General features: G+C 47.8%; 1 protein-coding gene and 1 pseudogene across 1 annotated transcript; one reads left to right on the forward strand and one right to left on the reverse strand.

Moving 5' to 3' along the window:
* The window catches only part of LOC136537450 (uncharacterized), a 34367-nt pseudogene extending 33800 nt beyond the window's left edge, over positions 1-567 (reverse strand).
* Positions 568-13998: 13431 nt separating this feature from the next.
* On the forward strand, positions 13999-17325 carry LOC136540667 (MDIS1-interacting receptor like kinase 1-like). Its single transcript, XM_066532674.1, has 2 exons — positions 13999-16705; positions 16805-17325. Exons 1-2 carry the CDS (start codon positions 13999-14001, stop codon positions 17215-17217), a joined length of 3120 nt encoding a protein of 1039 aa, XP_066388771.1. The 3' UTR covers positions 17218-17325.
* Positions 17326-19413: the final 2088 nt, after the last annotated feature.

Consider the following 19413-nt stretch of genomic DNA (forward strand, 5'->3'; position numbering starts at 1 on the left):
ATCGCCCTGCCTCTACTTCTTGATTACGCCTATCTGCCTTGCCTCTATTCGGCCAAGCACCCACCGTGGCTGTGTCGTCGTCGCCTGGTGTTCGTGTGTGTGCGCGCGTGTCCCCATGGCCACGCTGGACGTAGCCAGTTCCTGCTCTCCCTCCCCAGCTCCTGCGCCTCCCTTTCTTGCGGCCGGTTTTCCCTCGCACGCCCGCATGCGTGACCCCGCGCTATCCACGTTGGAGCCACTATTGCCGTGTCCATTGTCGCCCTGCTGTCGTCCGCCTTTCCGGCATCGCCCAGTCGGGGGTGTGCTAGGTCTGCTGGTGTCTGCCATCGCTAGTTGCCATGTAGCTCCACCTCACCATGTAGCCCCACCGTAGGGCCGTTCGGCTGCCATGGCCGCGCGTTATAGCATCTCAAGCGCGCTGCTCACAGCCACCTCGCGCCCGTCGTCGGCCAATCTCATGTCGTCGGGGAGCCACGCCTCACCAGCCAACTCGTCCACGCCCTTCCTTCCCACAGCTATGTTGGACCAGCTGTTCCTTCCAGGCGCGTCCTCCTCCACGTTCTGCATGCAGCGACTATGCCGGCACTCTGCCAATGCGCCGTGGCCGCCACCGTCCGGCCATGCTATGGCCGTCCACGGGTGCGGCCGAAGCCGTTGGTGCTTCCGCGCGTCGCCCCATGATAGCACGCCATCGGCAAGCTACTCCCCTGGCCGATGGATGGCCTCCCCTACCGGTGCTCTATTTTGGATGAAGAAGATGAGGTGAGAAGGGTATGAATCCAAGAAGAAATGTTAAACGGGGTCCTTATTGCGAAATACGCGACTTGTTTGAATAGTAAGCTAGATCGTAGGTTGATTAGCTAAAAAACTAGGGTCTTTTCTGCAAAAACGCGTGTCAAGACTGGGCCACGCCGCTTGGGCCAGCCTGTTGCCCGCGCATGGCTTGCTTGGCTGGCCTGCCACCATTGTCGTGCCCTGCTGGGCCACCCGCGCCGTTGCCATGCCTTGCCAGGCCGCGTTGCTGGACTGCCGTCGCCCGACTGGGCCATCCGCCGCGCGCTGGGCTGGCCGTGTCGCCCGCGCTTGTTGCCACCGCGCGCGTGGGCTGTGCTGGGCTAGTGTTAGCCCAAGCAGTCCTTTTTCCTTAGTCTTTTCTTTTATAAAAAACAGGGAACTTGTAAAATTCATAATAAATCATAGAAAAGTCATAAAAATGTCAAACCAGTTTTATTGAGTTTCTAAAATCATGATATACCTAATAGTGTATTTTGTTCGCATAGGGTTGGTATGCTTTTAGGGTTGCTCTAAATATTTTAACATGCTTAATATTGTTAAAAGGAGAACTTGTATGAATTATTATGATAAATTGGTAATAGTGTTGGATCTAAAAATTTTACAATAGGCTCCTAGCAATATTAGGTACTCACTATAATTTTTGTAGTTCCAGAATAATTGGTTTGCTAAATAGATAATGATGCCCTATTTTGAATAATGATTAAATTGATAGAATGAAATAAAGAAACAACTTGGGTTGTATAACTAAAATATTTATTGGGAAATAATGCCTTATTCGACAACATGGATACGTAGATAACTACGGTCGTCGTTAGAACTAGCCCATTAACTTGAGAGGCGTAAATCGTATTTTTATGAGTCACGATTGTAGTCGATTAATTACGTCTATGCATTTGCATCAATGCATGTCATATAGGTACGATGATGGATCAACGGATCAATTAAAGGATGATTGGAAATCTGAAGATGGTGTAATGGTATTCTCTTCAGGAGATGATACAATGGGCTTTCTAATCAGTTGATGGTGGATGATCTGACGATGCAGATACTAACTTTTAAATATATATCTTACCCAGGCAAGCCCCGGTGCATAACCCCTACTTTTCTACAGTTTAAATTATATTTGTGCATTAAGTTTTAAGGAGTTGAATGAAACCCACTTGCATATATATATCTTTATCCTATGAGTCTTACTAGTATGACAGGATCATGTAGATTGCTATGCTACAGAACTTCGGTAGAAGTTGAGTGATTGCCTGTCACACACGAGATATAGGAAATATGTTACTATATCACTATCACTTGGAAAATATAAAATGGTGGAAAGAAAAATGATGACCAGAATTTGACTAGTAGGAATATCTTCCCGACTCTCAAGGATATGATAGGCAGGATGGTTTGTTGTTTTCTTTTTGTTTGCGAAAAGCATTACTAATGGTAAGTCCTTAAGTCAAATTTTATTGGCAGTCATGATTACTTCATTAGCTAACCATTCTAGGTAAGCGCTTGTTCTACTTTCAAGCAAGGGTTGGGCAATTAGAATCATTTTACCATCTTTCCTCTTTTAGTTTTTACTATGATGCTAGACCATAGCCAAGTCGTATCATCTTATAAAAACAGTGATTCATGAACCAATGTATCCTAGCTGGGTACCCAGAAATACACACATCGCTTGTACCCCAGTCACAAATGAGACCAACCCACTCCACTCCTATCGAGGGGTCCAGGACCCCGTCCAAACTTGGACTCCAAGCCCCCACATTGGAGACCCAGTCTCGGTATGGTGCTTAGACCTCCACCTTTCCCTGCCTCCAATTAGTCGATCCAGAAAGAGCCGGAACCCATGATAAGAGCGCAACGAGCCTTTCCACTCCCACAAGCAAGTATGTGCTTAGGATAATAAGTCTGTGACCTGACTACCATCCACAACAATGAACGGTCCTCAATGGACACGGATACGGAAAATAGTGTAACCAAGCTAAACCCTGTTGGCTATGGAACACAAGCTGTTACACCCACCAATACCCATACCATATCCCTACCCAGTCTCCTTTTTTCCTTTCATCATTTTATCACAAGAATAATTGTAACAGTTACCTATTATGAGTAATGGCAGGTTACTCACGCTACCGATGACCTAAGCATAGCATCTACTCGAACTTGCACTAGTAAGACTCTTAGGACATCTATATCTATGCATGTGGTTTTCATAAAATTCCTGTAACGTAAATGCACAACTCATATATATACGGTGAATTCTAAAATAGAGGTTATGCATCGGGGCTTGCCTTGAGCAGGTGCGATGTCAGCTGAGTCAGTCAGTGGTGGCTCTAGGACCTTCTCCTGCACGAGAATCTCCTCCTCATACTCCTTGACGATCTCCTTGAACTCGTGCTCGCTGGTGGTCACAATCTCCGCCGACTCATTCTCTATATGCATGTGATTATAGTAATGCAACTATTTAGTATTCAGGCAACAACAACTCTTAAAATAAGAATAAACCTATCAAGCTACTAAGCTAGCTCTAATGACTAAGATATTAAGCTAACTATCATCTTCACCAAGCAAAATGTTGGGTTCACTAACAAACACTTAGCTTTGCAAATTAAGGGTATATCTTTATTTCTACTAAACATTTAATGTATTTTGAAATAAAGAACATTTAACTACCCCAATGCTTAGTCTTTTCTAAAGCCACAAAAACTACAGTGAGCACATAATAATATAATGAAGCTACTATAAATATTTCAGGACTAAAGCTATCACCAATTTACCACAAAAATTTCTACAATGATTAACTCAATAATATGAAGCACTTTCAAACGATTTAATAGCTTCTAGTGTCAACACATATAAATATGAACTAAATACACCAACAGATAGATCACAATTTTAGAAACCTGATAAAATTTGTTTCACAATTTTTGGACACCTACATGATTTTATATTAATTACCAAAGATTAGTTCAGAAACTAAATTAGAAAACCATTCACGAATTCCTAGAAAAAGAAAAATCAATCTCCCGTGCGGTCCACACGCACGGCCCGTGCGACGCAGCGCACGCATAGCGGCCCACTGGCGTGACCCACATGAGGTCGGCCCGCTCACGAGGCAGCCCGCAGCGAGGGAGTCCCACGCGTGTTGGCTCTTTTGTAAAAGAGGCCTCGTGCTTCTCCTAAATCACAACTACGTGCTAACACTATTTCCCCCTAACTCAGACCATTCTCACTTAACCCCCCGTCCTTTCCCTAATTCACCCATGCGCACCCCCGGTGGCTTAATGCACGGCGGCGCGGTGGACAATGACATAGCACGGTCACACTAGCCACCTGGGACATGCGTCGACCCACCTATCTGTCGGTCACCATCCTCGACCCAAGCGGCTACACTAAGCGGCAACATAGGGCGGTGAGACTCGTTGGAGCCAGCTACGACAGCGCGTGGCCATCCGCGATGATGGCGCGACTGCCCCGGCAAACGAGAGCCCCTAAGAACCTAACTAGCTAGCGAGGGAGCATCAGTAGACTACCATGGACCTAGCTGAGGTGACGATTGGGGTGGAGTATGGCGGGGAAGTGTGGCCACATGCGGCCGAGCCATGCGGTGGCGCACCACGGTGGCGCGGTCGCGTCAGTGGCGGCGGGGAGACGGTAGTGGTTCCACTGACGTGCGTAAGGTGAAGAGGGAGGCAAGGCGAAGCTAGTGGTGCAGGTGAATTGGCTCGAGAGGGACGGTACGAGGGATGCCCTCATCCACGGTCGGACGGGGCCTTATTGGCACGGCGGTGGGAAAAGCGCCTTATTGGAGCTTGGTAGTGCCTTGTTCAGGGTTGGGTGGGGTCAGGCAGCGAGAGAACTTGATGGTGAAGTTGCAGACGTGCTGAATTAAATAGAAGCGATCACTCGGTGGCCAATTTGATGGCGCAGTTGGACGGCGGTAGCAGAGGGAGAGAGAGAGAGACAAGGCGGCAAGTGGGCTCATCTCGGTCTCGCCTTGGCGGAACGTGGCCGACATGATCTAGGTGTTACACGCATGGACGCAAACAGATAGGCGCGTGCGTGCATCGATCGACATGGCCTGCGCGGGCGCAGTGCCATTAATGGTAAGGCGACAACAAGCTTGGCCACGTGCGCGCGACATCTAACCAGGCCAGCAGCAGGGTATAGGCACAGAGGATAGGCATGGACGCAATGGTGATGCGCCGACACCGGCAGCGGCTGTGTCATGGCACGAGGCGGGTCGGCGGTGTGGCAGCGCAGCAAGGCAAGCTATAGTGTCGCCTAGCCGTGCGAGCAGCAGCAGCGGCTCCTCACGACAGAGCCAGTGGTGGTAAGGCCAGGGCAGTCGTAGCCGGACACGCGCGGCAACGTGCGTGCGCGCGCAGAGCGAGCCGGCGTGGCGACGTCGCACCCCCTGGCTTGGTGAGCGCGCTCACCTGATGAACTAGCCCGAAATCATGTCCTGCATGAATTTTAAAGTGCTTATAAAAACTAAATGGTTGCTCTAGAACCTAAACCATCTTCACCATGCTCTAGAGGGGATATGAGGCTACCAACCCGAGCTAAAACATGACGCCACTTCTTAACTCGATTTCACAAAATAAATTGCCAAACATAGCATTGTCTAGCTGTCAACATACTTATATTCTAAGTTTTTTTAGCTGAACTTGATTCCAAATTGTATTTCCAGGCTATTAAAAATATTAGCTAGCAATGTTGTTTTTCAAAAGCAATGATTTCATTGTCATCTACCAAGTTCATATTCCAAACTTTATTTAATTGCCATATATATGTTCTATAATATTTTGTTCAATAAAATTGGTTTTAAGCCTTAGTTGATATACATGCATTATTGAATAGCTTCTCATTTAATAGTTTTTAGTGATCATCTTAGGTTAAAAATTTTATCCACACATTCCACCACATGCATTATCACATAAGCATGATGCTCATGACATGGTTTAGTAATTTGTTTAGGGCGTAACACCGAGGGTGTTACAACTCTCCCCCCTTAAATAAAATCTTGTTCCAATATTTCATGTGAGTACCTAGTGTGGGAAAAAGAGATAAGAAGTAAACTTTTAACTTAAGCCATTACCTTGATATTTCGGGGAGAAGGTGGGGATAATGCTCTAGAATATAACTCTCCTGCTCCCAAGTCGCTTCGTCCTCCGAATGGTTTTGCCATTGGACTTTATAAAATTTTACCACTTTGTTTCTCGTTACTCTTTCTTTTTCATCCAAGATTTTGATGGGATGCTGAACATAAGAAAGATTAGGTTGGAGAGGGAGTCCTTCAATTTTTACTACTTCAGTGGGAACTTGTAAACACTTGTTTAACTGAGAAACATGGAAGACATTATGGACTATTGACAAGATATCCGGGAGTTGGATACGATAAGCAACAGAACCACATCATTCCAAAACTTTATAAGGTCCAACATAATGAGGAGCTAATTTCTCACGAACTCTAAAATGATGCACACCTCTCATCGGAGATACCTTGAGATACACATGGTCATCAACTTCGAATTGCAAGGGTCTTCTCCTCTTGTCTGCATAAGTTTTCTAACAGTTCTGGGCTACTTTCAAATGACTTTGAATAACACTGACGTGCTCTCTTGCTTTTGTTTATGAAATCAAGCCCAAGGTAACCACGGTCACCTACTTCAACCCAGTTAAGTGGTGTTCTATATTTCTTGCCAATAGAGCCTCAAAAGGTGCCATACGAATGCTCTCTTGATAGCTATTATTATAAGAAAACTCAGTTAAAGTCAAGCATTCGTCCCACTTTTCTAGAAAAGAAATGACACAAGCTCTCAACATGTCTTCAAGTACTTGATTGAACCTTTCTGTCTGAAAATTAGTTTGCGGATGATAAGCTAAACTTTTGAGGAGATGAGTATCAAGACATTTCTAGAGTTGCTCCTAGAAGCGAGAGACAAAGACTGGTCCTCTATCAGAAACAATGGTAAGATGAACTTTATGTAGGGTCACAACCCGATCAAAGTATAACTTGGCATACTTCTTGGCTGAATACTTCGTATCCACCGGGAGAAAATGAGCAGACTTGGTAAGGCGATCCACAATGACCCAAATAGAGTCATACCCTTTTGTTGTGCGGAGCAAACCCACAATAAAATCCATAAAAATATCCTCCTATTTTCAAGCAGGTGTTGACACAAAAATGTGGCTATGTGATCAACACACAACAAGCCAAAAGATTTATGGCAGAACTGCCCGAAATAACACACTTTCGGAGGCGCTTGTCTTCCACTAGACACTAAGCACCCCGGTAGTGGCTAAACCAAATAGTTTCATTGAGCCCACCCCAAGAGAGAACTCGAAACAATCTATGTTTTACCGTCAGAATCCAGTAATGAGTACAAGCTTACATCACTTAATCCATTTCTTACAACATAGAGTCTTGAAAATTATTTGTTACAATACCAGAGTTCAGAGTGCGATAATGAAACAGTGGAATGTAATAATCATCTAGCGGAAACGATACACGGATCCATTTGTGCCCACTAGAAGAATCCTCCACACAAGAGCTAACTTCTCAAGTTGGATCAACCAGGCATGATCTAGGTGTTACGCGCGCGGACACAATCGGACAGGCACGTGCGTGCATCGACCGGCATGGCCCGCGCAGGCGCAGTGCCATTAATGACAAGGCGATGATGAGCTTGGCCATGTGCGTGCGGCATCTAACCGGGCCAACAGCGGGGTATAGGCACAGGGTACAGGCGCGGACGCGACGGTGATGCGATGACACCGGCAGCGGCTGCGTCGCGGCATGAGGCGGGTCGGCGGTGCGGCAGCGTGGCGAGGTAGGCTACAACGCTGCCAGCAGCAGCAGCGGCTCCACATGGCAGAGCCAGTGGCGGTAAGGCTAGGGCAGTCGTAGCCGGACACGCGCGGCAGCGCGTGCGTGCGCAGAGCGTGCCGGCGTGGCGACGTCGCGCCCCCGAGGCGTGGTGACCTTGCTTACCCGGTGAACTGGCCTGAAATCATGTCCTGCACGAATTTTAAAGCGCTTATAAAAACTAAACGGTTGCTGTGGAACCTAAACCATCTTCACCATGCTCCAGTGGGGATATGAGGCTACCAACCCGAGCTAAAACACGACACCACTTCTTAACTCGATTTCACAAAATAAATTGCCAAATATAGCACTGTCTAGCTGTTAACATACTTGAAAATATTCTAAGTTTTTTTAGCTGAAGTTGATTCCAAATTACATTTCTAGGCTATTAAAAATAATATCTAGCAATGTTGTTTTTCAACAGCAAGGATTTCAGTGTCATCTAGCAAGTTTATATTCTAAACTTTATTTAAATGTCACATATATGTTTTATAGTATTTTTGTTCAATGAAAATTGGTTTTAAGCTCTGCTTGATATACATGCATTATTGAATAGCTTCTCATTTAATAGTTTTTACTGATCATCTTAGGTTAAAAATTTTATCCACACATTCCACCACATGCATTATCACATAAACCTGATGCTCATGACATGATTTAGTAATTTATTTATGACGTAACACCAAGGGTGTTACAGCTTATAGTGTCGCGAATTCGGTCCAGCCCCACTGGCCTAATGGGCTGGGTCTCACATACACCCACCCTCAAAGGATTTGACGTCCTCGTCGAACACTGAACCAAGCTATCTAGTAAGACAAATGTGTAGGACCGACTCTCTTAGCTACGTTCGTATTTCTAGTTCCTCGGCCCAAGTGTCATGCCCTCACAGGAGCCATACACAACCTGTCCAGGCTTTTAGACCATACACAACTGTGAAACCGCGAGAGTTGGCTCTGATTATCATTTGTAACGTCCCGACCCGAGAAGACAGCTAACGTCCACTCTACACGTTGAATGAACCTCACCTGCTAATTAATTCTCTTGCGTTTTCGTCCTCGCTTCGCGTAAAAGGATCGATCTGAAGTTAACAGCCTCCCAGGTCTAGACTTTTAACTTGGCTCAACTCTCCTTCAACTTCCAGTATGGTACTAAACTTCATAGCTACAGGATTCTCCGCAAATGCTACAGTACCCCCCAAAGCTATAATATCGTGAATTCGGTCCGGCCCAACTAGCCCAATGGGCTGAGTCTCACATCCACCCACTCTTAAAGGATTTGAGGTCATTGTCGAATGTTGAACCAAGCTACCTAGTAGGGCAAATATCTATGACCGACTCTCTTGGCTACGTTCGTATTTCTAGTTCCCCGGCCCAAGTGTCATGCCCTCACAGGAGCCATGCACAACCTGTCCAGGATTCCAGACCATACGTAACTGTAAAACAACGAGAGTTGGCTCTGATTACCATTTGTAACGTCTCGACCCAGGAAGACGGCTAAAGCCCACTCTACATGTTGAATGAACCACACCTGCTAATTAACTCAGAATCGATCCAGAATTAACAGTCTCCCAGGTCTAGGCTTTTAACTTAACTCAGCTCTCCTCCAACTTCGCACTACACTACGTAGCTATAGTGTTCTCCGTGCTGCTACAGTACCCTGAGATTACAGTGTCGCGAATTTGGTTCGGCCCAACTGGTCCAATGGGAAATCAAATGCACCAGGGACAGCAGTGCGTACGCGCTGGGATTATACCAAACCATGTGCTTAAGGCGAGCTTAATGACGGGTTGCAATGTGCAATGATATGGGTGCCTGACCACCTGGGAAGAAGGAAGGAGAGGCCGGACTCATCCCAGTCCAGCTCCACTGCTCGATCCATCTGACGGTCTAGTGTATACCAACTTGGCACGTACCGTTCCACCAACAAAAACAATCCTTCCAGGCTCTCACTTCACCACCGAACAAATATTCTCCTCCGGATACGCGAACTCACTCGTAAGCCGCACCGCCATTACTCTATGCGCCGAGGCGAGGTGCCTTGTTGCCAAACAAGAGGTCCGAGCGCTCACAACCACCCGCTAGTGTTTGTAGGTACGTTGTCGCGCGAGCCGTTTATCCGACGAGGGCCGGGCTGCTCCTTCCATTACCGATTATATTCATGCAGTCAATTGCTAGCAATGCAAAAAAGCATTATGCTTTTGCATGTGGTGTTGTACTAGCTAGTACGTGGTGCGTAAGAATGTGCCAGCCTGCAGCTGCTTAATCCAATAATCCTGCACAATAATCCTTGGTTTGGCTGCGGCAACTAGCCTGTACTATTATTCTTCCCGTTGTTATTACGGATGATAAACGAAAACATTTTTCCTCCATGTACGGCACCTTACTTTCACCAAACTCGAATAATTTCCAGAGAGGAGCAATAATATCGAAACACCCATCGCTCAACGATACTGTACATGATGCTTGAGTTGAGCATCTAAACTGCATATTGCATCCAGTACCATTTGGCTTAATAATCGTCCTGTTCGGCTAGAAAAACGGCTTAGGCTGATGCTGATTTATTGTGAGAGAAAAACACTGTTATTTCGCTGAAACGGTACGATTGATAAGTTCAAGCGAATAGGGTGAATAACCTAAACAAATGAATCGCAGAGAAGCAGAGAGCGGGAGAAACGATAATGCCACAATAATGGCTTAATAATCCACCCCTCCAATGTTTCAAAAAAAAAATCCTCCCTTCCAAGAGAATTTCAGAAGCTGCAAAGCGAGGGGACTTGCTTCACATGGTCCCCATCTTAGCCCCACGCTGTCCCTTGGCTTCGGAGAATTAACAAAGGTGGTGGAGAAGCGAGCGCAACCACCATGGATGGAGGAGGCCATGTGTGCCTGCATGTGGGCTAGCGAAGCGGCGGTAACCGAGTTGGAAGGGAGGGAGGCTAATCGCATGCACTTGCAGTTGGTGGCCGCATCTTGCATGATTGTGTGTGTTGCAGCTAGCATGCATGCATGGGTCAGGTACCTTCTTGCCGCCTCCATCTTTCCCTGCCCCTTGGCTTGCTTGTACCCGCTGAGCCAAAACTTTGCCACCCTTATCATGCTTGGCAGTTGGGCTCACGTCTGCAACTGAGTATGTATGTAGTGCATTCCTAACTGAATTTTATAAGGAAATGAAGTTGCAAGTTTAGCTGAGGTTAGCTAGTTTGTACACGATCTGTAAACTAACTGAACTTGCTGGAACTGGAATTTGGACTTGAAGTTGTGATACTGAATTTTCACACACACATAGAAATGAGCAGTTACATTTCTATATTGGAACTGATGTTAACACTTCCCGGTGCTGGAAAAGTGTGAAATGTAGCATGCATGCCTGGAGAAGGATCCATTGGTGTATCTTGTTCATGTTCGCCAGCAGCCAGGTGGGTCCAATAATGGCTGCCCATCTGTAACATGGGAAGGTTCTGAGAGGAAGGAAGCCAGGGTGGGCGAGTAATTGGAGTTAGGGGAGGGATCATGTTATTTGTTGTGTAATTGAGGTACAAAGGGGGGATTAGTTTTGTGGGGGTAGTACACTTGATAAAGGTGGAAACAGTTGAGTCGGTTGGGCTGACTTTTTGAGGGGAGGACAAGGGTCCTGTTGCTGCCTGTTCTTTTGAGTACTTGTTTATAATCTAGATGTCTCCCACAGCAAAATAATGGATGCTACATAACTTATTACAAGTCTAGCTGACAGGATGAAACATGGCTAGTATGGTAATGAATTGTGTTTATCGTCCTGCATTGTTCTTTCAATTTCTGGCCTATTTGATTCACGCACAAAATGTCACGAACTTGTGTCAAAATTGTTTGATGCAAGCATAATTGGCAAACAAGTATTGCATACTGATCTCGGTGTATTCCTCTTTGCAAAGCCCAAAGGAAAGCAGAAATTTTATCAACGTAACTGAAATGGTTCAGCAATTACCCGATCCGACAATGACAGATTCATATTTTACATCACATAGGTGTAACATAAAAAATGAGGAGGTTCATGAAAAGGAAGATGCCGTATGATGATGCTGATTGAAGTTCTTGGACTTGCTTGGGTGGTGCTAGCTTTGCTTCATCATGTAGTACCTGTTACTGCATTAGTAGTTTACTCCAAGTGCTTGGCTAGCTAGGCCAGCTTCCCAAGATTAAGAACTTTTTTCAGAGCAGATCATTTACTACAAGGAACTTTACAAGATTTTTTTATGCAGGCAGCAGCTGCGTCATCCTTATTCATAAGAATGTTGTTGAGTGTGTCATTTGAAATTCTATTGGACTTTCACACCATAGATTTCTTCACACATAGAAAACGATAAAAAAAAAGCAAATGGAATGAAGGCTTGCTAATTCATCAACTTTGTTTCTCTATTTATCAGGACAATACATATAAGAAATGGAATATTGTCATTGGGAGATTATTTTTAGTCATATTCAAGGGGTCCTCCCCCCCCGAAATTTTTACATACTATAGAACCAGTATATGCAAAACGTACAAAATTATAGCTTAAAAAAAGTGTCAAAGTTCATGACAATGCCTTCAAGGTAAAGATTCCCTAAAATTGACAATCTAGCACACCAATGTGCTTTAGGAAACTAAAGCCTGACGTCCTCGAGAATCTAATAAATAAGAGAGAATCGGACTTCCATGTGTTGGAAATTATTTGGCCTGGGCAAGTTGTGCATATGCTTCTGTACCATTATCAAGAAAATGTTCAATGACTAACTAACAACAAATTTCCAATATGCTTGTTCCTCCCAGCTTCCACCAACGTGGTAATCTTTTGCAGATAAGTGGAATTTTACTTTCGAAAATTTTAAGAGCTCGGATACAACGTTACAACAAATGCAGACTAGTTTACTGCTTTTTTTATTGGAAGCTGCATAAACATTACTTTCACTGTTGTTGTAATAGTAGATTTACTAGGAATTTTTGTCAGAGAACTGCATGTAATGCATTATGATTCACTTGTATGATGCTACAAATGTACCATTACAACCTCACTTGACTGTACAGTGCTATCACTGATTAATATCCAATGATTTAGAGATTAAGCGTGATTTGTTCTTGCCGGCAGGCAAGCCTAACCAAACAGGAAGGATAGAAGATTCCTGCTCACTTTTCACTCTTTGTAAGCTTGTAGCAGAAATTTTAAAAATATGAGCTACTGATGACACCTGGAACAGAATCTTACAGTGCCAATAGATTTCCATCCTGCAAGGATCACTGACACAAGTTCCATTGTACACTGCAAGATGAGATTAAAGTACTACTTTTAGAATCAGTCATTTGTTAAACACCCACAGCACGCTTGCTGCTGCTCCTATGTAGCTTTGCTTCCTTTCAGTAGTACATTATACTAACCGAGAGGCAAATAAAGTAATCTTGGCATTAACCATGCCTGTCCAGTTTAGTGGGCGTCCATTGTTCACACAAGTAGTTGAAGCATGATTTATTTGTTTCTCTGAACTCTGAAGGGATGACTGGGTTTCCGTGTGAGGTCTTGATTTCTTCCGAAATGGTGATAAAAGTAGTTTGTTACCAGTGTTCAGTACTTTCCAAACTCAGGGACACAGTATACAACTACTTCCTTGCATGCCAGTAATTTACTTGAAATAATTGTCAAATTAACACAAACTAATCAGGGTGTTTGGTTCAGAGATCTTCAGCACAAGAAAGGTAACCTCAAGCTTAATCAACTCTTCATAGCACCAATTTTCATCATAACTGAAAATTGACTATGCCTGTGCCCTGCCTACAAGAACACAATACGGAATAAACTCCAGTGGAAACCCCCCATGTTCTGCGTTTATACAATGATTGCCATTCCATTTGTTTAACTCAACAAGACAAATCTCTCGCCAATGAAGAGTGACCAATCTGCCTTTCACACATTCCCTTCACCACATGGGCCATGTCTCCCCAAGCTCTCAATAATTCCAAAGGCATTTCCAGCCTATGTCCATGCCTCCTCCCAACCTTTACACTCTCATACCGAGCTGTTCTTGTGCTACCCAAGGCCCCACAAAGGCTACTGAACCATGTACCTAACACTACAACAACGCAGCAGTATACCAGTGCAGTATCATGCCACTAGCAAGTATTTTTTATCATACAATCCATCTCCAAACACATAAATTATTCGATTAATCTGATCCTAATCATAGACATGACTCCCCCTATATACTTTCCTGCGAGTTTCCCTCCATTTCTCTATTGCTTCAAACAAGGCAATGAAAACACAACTCTGCTAGTGAAGGACAGCAGGAGGCAGCAGAGGAGTGAAGGAGAAGGGAAGAACAGAAGAACCGAGCATGACAAGTGCTGCTCCAAGGCTTGGTAGCACTCTACACCTGTTCTTCCTCTTATCCTTCTCCTTGGCACTCCTGTGCTGCATTGCCGTGTGCAATGCCGCCGCCGATGAGGCCGCGGCGTTGCTTGCCATCAAGGCGTCGCTCGTCGACCCCTTGGGTAAGCTCGGGGGCTGGAATTCGGCGTCGGACTCGTCACATTGTACATGGGACGGCGTGCGTTGCAATGCCCGGGGCGTGGTCACCGGCCTCAACCTCGCCGGCATGAACCTGAGCGGCACCATCCCCGACGACATCCTCGGCCTCACCGGGCTCACCTCGATCGTCCTGCAGAGTAATGCGTTCGAGCACGAGCTGCCGCTGGTGCTCGTGTCCATTCCGACGCTCCAGGAGTTGGATATCAGCGACAACAACTTCGCCGGCCACTTCCCCGCCGGCGTCGGTGCACTCGCCTTGTTGACATCCCTCAACGCGTCGGGCAACAACTTCGCCGGCCCGCTCCCGGCCGACATCGGCAATGCCACCGCGCTCGAGACGCTCGACTTCAGGGGTGGCTACTTCTCCGGCACGATCCCGAAGTCCTACGGCAAGCTCCGCAAGCTCAAGTTCTTGGGCCTCTCCGGCAACAACCTCGACGGCGCTCTCCCAGCCGAACTGTTCGAGATGTCCGCATTGGAGCAGCTCATCATTGGCTATAATGAGTTCACAGGCGCGATCCCGGCCGCAATTGGCAACCTCGCCAACCTCCAGTATCTCGACCTGGCGATCGGCAAACTGGATGGCCCCATCCCGCCGGAGCTCGGCCGGCTGTCGTACCTCAACACTGTCTACCTCTACAAGAACAACATTGGCGGCCCGATACCCAAGGAGATCGGCAACCTCACCTCCCTCGTCATGCTGGACATCTCCGACAACGCCCTCACCGGCACGATTCCGGTGGAGCTGGGGCAGCTCGCCAACCTGCAGTTGCTCAACCTCATGTGCAACAGGCTCAAGGGCGGCATCCCGGCGGCCATCGGCGACCTCCCCAAGCTGGAGGTGTTGGAGCTGTGGAACAACTCCCTCACAGGCCCGCTGCCGCCGTCGCTCGGCAGCGCGCAGCCGCTGCAGTGGCTCGACGTGTCGACGAACGCCTTGTCCGGACCGGTGCCGGCCGGCCTCTGCGACAGCGGCAACCTGACGAAGCTGATCCTGTTCAACAATGTCTTCACAGGCCCGATTCCGGCGGGCCTGACCACGTGCCCGTCGCTTGTCCGCGTGCGCGCTCACAACAATCGGCTCAACGGCACGGTGCCCGCTGGGCTCGGCCGGCTCCCGCGGCTGCAGCGTCTCGAGCTCGCCGGCAACGAGCTGTCCGGGGAGATCCCAGACGACCTGGTGCTCTCGACGTCGCTCTCCTTCATCGACCTCTCGCACAACCAGCTGCGGTCCACGCTGCCGTCAAACATCCTGTCCATCCGGACGCTGCAAACGTTGGCGGCGGCCGACAACGAGCTGACCGGCGGTGTACCGGACGAGATTAGCGATTGCCCATCTCTGTCCGCCCTCGACCTGTCCAGCAACCGGCTGTCCGGTGCAATCCCGGCCAGCCTCGCGTCGTGCCAGAGGCTCGTCTCGCTAAACCTCCGGAGCAATCGGTTCACCGGGCAGATCCCTGGTGCGATCGCCATGATGTCGACATTGTCTGTGCTCGACCTCTCCAGCAACTTCTTTTCCGGCGTGATACCGAGCAACTTCGGCAGCTCACCGGCGCTCGAAATGCTCAACCTGGCGTACAACAACCTTACTGGTCCCGTGCCAACAACTGGTCTGCTGAGGACCATTAACCCCGACGACCTTGCTGGCAACCCGGGCCTGTGTGGTGGCGTGCTGCCGCCGTGCGGGGCTACCTCTCTTCGGGCGTCCTCGTCTGAGGCGTCTGGCCTCCGGCGCTCACACATGAAGCACATCGCCGCTGGGTGGGCGATCGGCATATCAGTCTTGATTGCGGCATGCGGCGTCGTCTTCCTTGGCAAGCAGGTGTACCAGCGGTGGTACGTCAATGGAGGATGCTGCGACGAGGCCATGGAGGAAGACGGGAGCGGTGCGTGGCCGTGGCGCCTCACGGCCTTCCAGCGGCTGAGTTTCACCAGCGCCGAGGTTCTCGCCTGCATCAAGGAGGACAACATCGTGGGGATGGGCGGCACGGGCGTGGTCTACCGCGCAGACATGTCACGCCACCACGCCGTCGTCGCCGTCAAGAAGCTGTGGCACGCGGCCGGGTGCCCCGAGGAGACCGCCACGGTGGACGGGCGGCAGGACGCGGAGGCGGGCGGCGAGTTCGCCGCCGAGGTGAAGCTCCTCGGCCGGCTCCGCCACCGCAACGTGGTGCGCATGCTGGGCTACGTGAGCAACAACCTGGACACGATGGTGCTGTACGAGTACATGGTGAACGGCAGCCTGTGGGAGGCGCTGCACGGGCGAGGGAAGGGCAAGATGCTGGTGGACTGGGTGTCGCGGTACAACGTCGCGGCGGGCGTCGCGGCCGGGCTCGCGTACCTGCACCACGACTGTCGGCCGCCGGTCATCCACCGCGACGTCAAGTCCAGCAACGTGCTCCTCGACACCAACATGGACGCCAAGATAGCCGACTTCGGCCTCGCCCGCGTCATGGCGCGCGCGCACGAGACCGTGTCCATGGTCGCCGGCTCCTACGGCTACATCGCGCCAGGTCAGTGCCAATTGCCGACGTCCGCATCGTCACGTGAGCAGCGAGTTCATTCACCTCGACGCCCTCGTGTACTGATGTTAATCTGGCTGCTTGTTGCAGAGTACGGGTACACGCTGAAGGTGGATCAGAAGAGCGACATCTACAGCTTCGGAGTGGTTCTTATGGAGCTCCTCACGGGGCGGCGGCCGGTGGAGCCGGAGTACGGCGAGAGCCAGGACATCGTCGGCTGGATCAGGGAGCGGCTGCGCAGCAACAGCGGCGTGGAGGAGCTGCTCGACGCCAGCGTCGGCGGTCGCGTCGACCACGTCCGGGAGGAGATGCTCCTGGTGCTGCGGATCGCGGTTCTGTGCACGGCCAAGTCTCCGAAGGACCGGCCCACGATGCGGGACGTGGTGACCATGCTCGGCGAGGCCAAACCGCGTCGCAAGAGCAGCAGCGCCACGGTGGCCGCCACTGTCGTGGACAAGGACAAGCCGGTGTTCACGACGTCGCCGGAGTCCAGTTACCTATAGACTGCGGTGACCAAAGACAACCCTGGCGTTAGCGGGCTTGTATGCTCTGTATGTAGCTCATGTCATGTCATAGTTTTGATTCATATACTTTGGTTATGTTCAGAGGGAAAGGAGATTAATGTAACCAATGTTTATACGTTTACAATTTTAGGATGTAAAGCAATTGGTCCCTTTGAATAATAGGAAAAAACATTTTAGATTACACAGGCCATTAACAGTCTGCTGACTTTGTTCTCTGTTCCTGTCACTGTCAGTAACACCAGGGCGCCACATGAACAATATGCGCCATCCTTTATTTTGCAGAAATGCTATACAACACACATGTGTTTTAGGGGGAAAAAACACATGGATTCCCCCCCCCCCCCTCTTTTCATAGGTGTTGCGCACGGCGCCGCTGTCGGCCACCGGCCGCTTCCTGTTCTGGATCAGTGCGGCAGCACCGCTTCCTGTTTTGGCAGCACCGCTTCATGATCGGAGCGGGAGCACTGCGGCAGTAAAAAAATTGATTTGTCCTGTTCCGGATCGGAGCGGGAGCACCGCTTCCCGTTCCTGTTTTAGTGGAAAAAAACCGATTTGTCCTTGCATAGAAAAAAAATTGTTTCTTGTGATCTGTGATCTTTTGATTTGTGATTGTCTGGAGTTAGAAGAAGGCTGGAGGTAGAAGAAGGCTGGAGGTAGAAGGAGGATGAAGGCTGTTGGATTTTAATTCTATGGTGCAAAAAAATTCATATGATGAAACTACATAAAACACATGGTTGTTGGATAGACAGACTCTGACTAATGTCACCCTGCTTTCAGGATTCAATAAAATGGTCAGTCATTTCACAATCTACCTACGAAAATCCCTATCACCGCATTCCCTTCCCGAAAGGAAATTCGATGCTAGGTATTTTCTAAAGCAAGTATAGCAATTGACGGAAGGGAGCGGCAGAGAATTTCCAATCAAATTGGCAATCCTAAACTCGATTAACCGAGCAAGAGGATGCGCTAACGCGCAACGGCTTTCGCGCTAGTTGCTCAATCCGTTGCTTGTTTGGACCGAATTCATGGATGTTTTAATAGCAAATACTAAAAAGAAAATAACCTTATTTGCTGGCAAGCGGTAAGGCAAGCGTTGGCAAGGCGGAGTAGCTTGTTAAAGGAAAGCGGTAGCGAAGGGTCAGGATGAACTATAGATACTCATGTGTCAGCTAATGTTGGAAGGATAGAGAGCGGTAGCGATGGGCTAAAGACATGCATGCAAGTTGAAAGCATTTATCTTATTTCGAAGTTCGTTGTGCTCTTGTTCAATAGACATTCTGCTGGAACTCACCTTTATCTTTAGAGATGATGATGAATATTCTTTAGAGACTCCTCTAAAATAAAAGAAATACTTTACAAGAAAATCCAAATTATGTTTATACGGATGGAATTCGGTCTATCCTTTATTGAATATCATTGGGCCTGCCTCCTATCTATCAACTCATTACTCTCCTTTGTTCTCTGGTAAGCTCTCGCATTGCCTTAAAACAAGCATTCTTTCGTATTCAAAGAAGGTTTGCTTGCATGTTCTAGCACTGGAAGAGACGAATATTGCTTGCCGGATGCTATTCACATGTTAAAGCACAAAAGGTACCTAAAAGTTTATAGTTCTAAGCTGAAGAAATAGCCTGAGTCAACTTATCTTCTTTACAACCTCCAAACAAACGATTTAGGAAATGGAAATTGGAACCTTTTGGAGTTACCTAGTAGCATTGGAAACCTTATGTTCCTTCGATACCTTGGCTTCTTTGATTTAGTGATTAAGCTACCTCTACCTATATGTTTGCTTCAACAACGTTCTAGCTTAAGTTAACAGTCATAGAATGAGAGCTCGGGCTCCTATTTGAAACTCTCCATTGCTTTGATCAAGAGCTTTGAGATAAAGAATCGATTGGGCAGTACCAGGAATATAATAGTTTCGGATACCACCAGATCTTGACAAATGGCATCGGGAATTCGTTCATAGGCTACTGGAATCCAAATCCACGGTTTGACGGAGAAGAAGGCCTGAGTAGAGCTTGAGAAAGAGCAGTTTTTCCTGAGTCTACAAAAAACGAAGAAAGGGAATTCCACACAGAGGGGGGCATGAAGCGAGTAGCTCTTTCGTGATAGAATTTCTCTTCTCCATAATGGTGTGACCTTGCTTTCATCCCTTAGGCCATAACCATCTCTTTG

This window comes from Miscanthus floridulus, chromosome 2 (genome assembly GCF_019320115.1).
Source record: "Miscanthus floridulus cultivar M001 chromosome 2, ASM1932011v1, whole genome shotgun sequence".
Lineage (NCBI taxonomy): Eukaryota > Viridiplantae > Streptophyta > Magnoliopsida > Poales > Poaceae > Miscanthus > Miscanthus floridulus.

Coding starts and splice junctions, on each gene's coding strand:
- LOC136540667 (XM_066532674.1), top strand. CDS start 13,999: ATGACAAGTGCTGCTCCAAGGCTTGGTAGCACTCTACACCTGTTCTTC. Junction 16,706..16,804: donor CTACGGCTACATCGCGCCAG/GTCAGTGCCAAT, acceptor TGCTTGTTGCAG/AGTACGGGTACACGCTGAAG.